Consider the following 5710-nt stretch of genomic DNA (forward strand, 5'->3'; position numbering starts at 1 on the left):
TTCTTCATAATAAGGAGGGGTAGAAACAAGCATGGTCCTGATGGTTTCAGGGGCTCCTTTGACGCCAACAAATGTCCCTCTGAGTTTTTTCGAGGTCTGACGATCAGTGCTAATAACCGTGGCAATTGCACTCTGACGTTTTAGAGCAGAAGAAAACTGGAATCGTCGTTTAATTTGAACAGAATCGAGAGCCCTTCCAGGTTGCCGTGAAGCACCAGTGGCTTTGCTTGTCAAAATATCATCACGACCCAGAACCCATCCGAGAGAGTTCAATGTCGCTTTTTCCATCGGGTCACCAACAATTTCCCCTTCATCCAATTTCACCAAGGCGTGTGCTGTGGCGAGAACAAGAGTTGTCTCATTCGCAACTTTCTCAACGGGGGTAATATCGGTGTGAGCTCCATGTTTGTCAGTCTTTGCGCTCGCATGACCCAAGGTAAGGCCAGCGATTCCATCCACCAAGAGATCTTCGCCGGTTAGGGTTCCAGTTTTATCAAAGCACGCAATATCAATCCGTCCAGCGTAGGGGATTCGGAATGGTTCGGTACAGAAAATTGCAAACTTGCTGAGGGCAGTCAGACTGGTGTTAACTGCTAGGCTCAATTCCATCGGAAGCTCAGGAGGAACGACACTTGTGATGATCAAAACGCAATCTAACAGTAACTTGGATCGTTTCCGGTCCTTTGCTACACCTTCCTGCCAGACATACCAAGAGGCCGCAATGGCAAACGTTAGGAGGAACAGAATAAATAACAGGGCTTCCACATTGTTCGCAGAAACGCGCTCTGTAGAATAAATCATGGTGCGAACAAGGCTGCCCTGGCTGGTTTCAAAGCCAGTTTTCACGACAACACCCAGGGCACCATTGTCAGGAGGGGTTGGAATACCATTGGGGGGTGAGGCCGCAGAGTTGGGATGTGTGATTTGTAGAACCTTTGTCCCACCATACAAGAACGAATTCTTGTCCAAGCCCTCCGGATCAAGTTGGTCGTCCTCGGGTCGAAGTTGGATGGAGTCTTTGAGGAGAGGAGTACTTTCGCCAGAGAGCATGGCCTCATTAACGATCACACTGCCCTCAATCATGAGGATATCGCAAGCTACGCCGCTGTCTTCCCTTGTCCGGTTGACCGATAGAACGTCCCCGGGAAGTAACTTATCACTCTTGATCTCAGTCCAGGCGTTCTTTCGGTAAACCCAAACTTCGTACGGCTTTATGCTCATCCCTCGGAATTCATTAAGTGTTCTCTGCCGTTGCCACACGACGGTACTTTCGAAAGTCACCAACATAAGGAGGGTGAATAGCGAATAATACCAGTATTCGTCTAACAGCCAGAGCCCGACACAAAAGACTTGAAACACGAAGAAGGGCGCGACAGCATGTTCCTTGAAGAGCTCAGTGAAAGTAGGAACAGGAATGTCGAACGTATTGTCCCCATAGTGGTTTTGATTCTCACCAATTTCCTTATCCGTCTTCAACCCTTGACTGTGCTGGAAGGTTTTGAGGAGAGGCTTCGGTTCCGTGTCAATAGCGTACGAAAGGGGTGCGAATGTATTTCTATCCGGATAATACAAAAATCGGCGCTTCTGAAACAGGAAAGAGATATCATCCTTTCCTGCGTATTTTTCTCGAAGCAACGGACAAATTTCCGCAGACCCGGCGTTGACTACCGGCGAAACTTTGATAAGTTTGGCGGAGTAAACCGATTTCGCCGTAGACGTCGTGAACAAAGCTTGGACATTAACGTTCCATTTCGTAGACAGCCATACCAGGGCCTGTAGGGTAAAGATTCCTCCTGCCCAAAGAAAAGTCCATTCTGAACCCTGGATATACGTATCATAACGTTCGGGAGAGAGATAGACAGCAAGGAAGGTAGGCCATATGATCAGAAATGGCCAAACATAGGCATGAAGCTGAAGAGGAAGAGGATTATGTAACGACGCAGACTGTATCTGAGAGTTATCGACAAGGCGCGGCCTTTGTGTGTCAATGTTAGATTGGTTCTATTATAAAGACTCGCTGCTGTCTATGACCACATCCACTTACATGATGCCAGTGCTGGCTTTTGAGGCGAGATCAGGGAGGTAGAGTTGGTATACGCAAACCAGATCCCATGAGAGAATACACCGCGGCAATAATGCCAAGGGCAAGGTCAGGGATAGGATCTCACGGGAAGAAATGAATGGCTCGCAGTTGTTGATTGATTGGAGCTGTACATAGTATCCATGGATTTTTATATCTAGGGGTTAGGCTCAACCTCGATTTTCTGGGAGGTGGTCTGTTAGGCGCTTATGTAATCACAACGAGCCAGCTGGAATAACTAGTTAAAACTGCGGATAACTTGGATCAAAATATCATGATCTCCGCCATAGAGCTACCGCTTTTTGGACCAGGGAATCTAACAATCTTTTTTGTGGAGATGCTATACTGTATGAGCGCGAGCACGGTTTACAGCCACTCTCCGGGTCAACACACGTGAGTTACTTTGACGGCATAAACATATATCAACCATTGGGCATTTCGAGAATACGAGTACCATTGAGTCTAACCAAACCTTCGGAAATTCCGCTTGCAATGGGTTTTCTACGAAGCCTCCTCAGAGTTCCCGATGACTTCCCTGGAAATCTCCGGCAATCATTCTTCCGCACCGCCTCCAAACCACCAATTTCCTTCGTCCAATCCTCCCACTTTTTGCGCAGACTCACGACCAGGGTTCACCAAGCTGACTTCCGCAGCCTTTTTCCTCGCCTGGGTCAGGATTGACGGTAGCAGAAATACCGATTACAAGCACCCGATTACTAGCACCCAATCCATATGATCATGTTTGTCAGAGTCTCTGTCAGCTTGCTGTAAACAGTGGTCAACCCTCTTAACCTCGGCAGGAAGCATGGCTTCTCCAGGCATGTCGTAGTGGGCGGAGCAAAGATGAACAGATGGGTCAGCAAGGAAGTGACTCCTCTGGGATTTGAGGTGAAGGGAAATCTGGATCGGAGATAGGACGAGTGCCCGGAAGGGTGAGGGCCACCACTGTTGGATCATTATCATCTTTGCAAGTATATGTGCAGCCTCCGAGCTACATTTGATCGTGAAAAAATCAACCTGCAGGTAGATAGGAGAAGGCTCGGGTTGTTCGGCACAGGGGAACAGTCCTACGTTGTTGCAATTGTTAATTCTAGTTTTAGAAAACCTGTGGAACCCCAGCTATCCGATTGAGAATGGCTCACCATCCGTGTTCCGACACACGGTCAACATTCCTAGTTTTCGAGATAGCCCCGCAAGGGGTAGTGCGCTTTGTTGGGTTCTGCCTTCACCACCCTTCTCCAGCCATCGTTATAGAACCATGATCTCAGAACTTGGTCCTCGAAGAATGCGCCGTGTGTACTTAATCGCCGAACACTGTGAGTACTCTAAAAGCCAGCCCATCAATGTAGGTCCCAATGGCGGCCCAGCCCCAAGAACCGCGAGGATATATTTCGATGACTTCAAATGTGTTTTGAGCGAGTTGCATGAAGAACTGCCCACAACGAAAGGAACAGATGGCATCCCCTGAGCACTTAATTTCACTCTATGTTGGCAGCATATATAGTGGGCATCCTCGGGGCGGCTTGCTAAGGAACGATCGGCGCTATGCGATGCGGCTGTGACGGATAGTCATTTATGTTATGAACATTTCTGCAACGACAATGGCAAATCGCACGGTCGTTGACACCGTTGCTTCAAACTTTATCAAGTGGGTGGGTTAACTTTGTTGTTGTTTGAAGGGATGGAAGGGCATTGTGGTTAGGTTGTCATGTTGTCGTGTGCCTGATATTGTTTCAGCCTATCAGAATAGCGTATATTTAATCGAGAGTGAACTCCGTAGAATACTATCATGTTGGCAGCCTTGTTTGATATTCAAACAAGCAGCCAAATAAATAACTGGTGGCTGGGGCTAGAATCCCAGTGAACGACAGTTATTGGCCGATTCTTTGGATATTACTACCAATTTTCGTCTTGATGTGTTTTTAACCGAACGGCTTCTTTTCTTTTGGTATTTACTCCGTAATTTGCAACCCAAACCGCAGGCAGAAGCCCAGAGATTCATTCAGAAGGAATCATTTTGATCCTTTATCTCAGTTGAAGCATTTGAGAGCCCAATAGAGATGTCAGGCACCCCATATCTGCCAGACGAAATATGGCGGTTAGTTCTTCAGAACGCCCTTGACAGTATCCGATTCGAGGGTATGTGTGCGCATACAGTCCACGAGTTCGAGTATGATGAAGAACTCCTCATTCTCAGGGCTCTATTAGGATTGAGAAATGTATGCAGTGAGTAATAAAAAAAATGTTTCTTGAGTGGCATAGTTAATGCGGCCACATGCACCCAGATCAGAATTTGCTGCTTACACTCTCTGTTAGGGAGGTTTGACGTCCATGTTCTGAGCGTTTTTGTTGAACGGGTCATATCAGATACGTCACCAGGTCTATTTTGTTTCTTGCAGTTGTATCCAGCATTTATGGCTCGGGTGACTGTCGAACTATCTCTTCGGGGCCGCTTTCGAGAATCTTGCGGGCTTGTTAATGCTATACATTCAACAGCGGACTACATGGTTAAAAATCTCCCCTACGATTATCAGAAGGACCGGGATGTACTACTCGAGAGTTGTGTCAAGTCTCTTTGTGGGGTGGCTTTAGCACATCTTACCGATTCGAGGATGTCCGTGAAGTTACGGCTGAGGAACCAGAGCTCCCCTCGCCAAACAGATGCTCTGGACCGCGCTCTAGCAGCGGCAACATATGAGAATCATGTTGACCTTATCAAAATTGTTCTGGAAAAGGGAGCAAACATTGACCATGAGGATATATATTTCGGAAATGCTTTATATACCGCTGTTTCTCTGGGGAATTCCGAATCCACATCCCTCCTACTAGAAAATGACGCAACCTTGGCATATTGCGATCTGTTAGGGAAGACAGCCCTACATATCGCCGCCATAAAGGGATTCGCCGATTGTGTACACCTGATACTCAAACACGCACCCAACACTGTTGTTGATCATCTGGACCATGCGCGGCGCACAGCTCTCTCGTGGGCAGCGGAACGGGGCCATTTAAAGATTGTAAAACTTCTCTTGCAGATTGGAAATGCAGATCCCCATACACGGGATTCTAGAAATGTCACTCCATTGGAATTTGCTGCCACAAAAGATCATTACGATGTGGTGGAATTTCTTACCGATTGGATCCGGGGCGACCATCTTTGCGAACCGGTGGCGTGAATGAGGAGCGCGCAACAGCTAGGGTGTTACTCCTGCAGACTCCCACCATTTACTGGCAGATCTAATCCTTAACCGTTCCCGCCAAACTTCTCTTGCCGTGTGATAGATTTAAGCGACAAAGGTCCAGATTGTCCCTGCGTCTGCACCGCTCAATAACCAATTCTGCGCCCATTCGTTCCATGACTTATTTTTGCCTCTCGGGATGATTATTCCATTTGCGCTCACAATATAATAACTTGGAGCAAATAAATCATATTTGATCAAACACAATTTCATACATCTTCCCATTTCTGTTTGCTCGCTCTTTTACTGATATACCACCAATTGTAACATGAAGTGACACATTAAAGAGACGCATACATTTTTATTAAATCAAATGCACTTGAACCCGTTTTTACTCTTCCCAATGGCTCTGCGCCTTCTAATCTTACCTATCTCCAAGCTACCCGTTGAA

The 5710-nt window shown here is 47.0% G+C and overlaps 2 protein-coding genes across 2 annotated transcripts in view; one reads left to right on the top strand and one right to left on the bottom strand.

Annotated features, from left to right (window-relative positions):
- Positions 1-2902, bottom strand: part of HCAG_01132 (cation-transporting ATPase 4) — a gene marked incomplete at both ends in the record, with an annotated part of 5041 nt that extends 2139 nt beyond the window's left edge. Inside the window, 3 exons of the mRNA XM_001544036.1 lie at positions 118-1975; positions 2045-2208; positions 2798-2902. Of these exons, the coding sequence (XP_001544086.1) occupies positions 118-1975; positions 2045-2208; positions 2798-2902 (2127 nt within the window). The remainder of the gene's footprint in view (positions 1-117; positions 1976-2044; positions 2209-2797) is intronic.
- Positions 2903-4140: 1238 nt separating this feature from the next.
- On the top strand, positions 4141-5256 carry HCAG_01133 (predicted protein; the record flags this gene model as incomplete). The annotated part of the gene is made up of 2 exons (XM_001544037.1): positions 4141-4219; positions 4397-5256. The coding sequence occupies 2 exons, from the start codon at positions 4141-4143 to the stop codon at positions 5254-5256; spliced, it is 939 nt and encodes a 312-aa protein (XP_001544087.1).
- Positions 5257-5710: the final 454 nt, after the last annotated feature.

The sequence above is a fragment of the Histoplasma capsulatum genome, genomic scaffold, assembly GCF_000149585.1.
Source record: "Histoplasma capsulatum NAm1 scaffold_1 genomic scaffold, whole genome shotgun sequence".
Classification (NCBI taxonomy): domain Eukaryota; kingdom Fungi; phylum Ascomycota; class Eurotiomycetes; order Onygenales; family Ajellomycetaceae; genus Histoplasma; species Histoplasma mississippiense.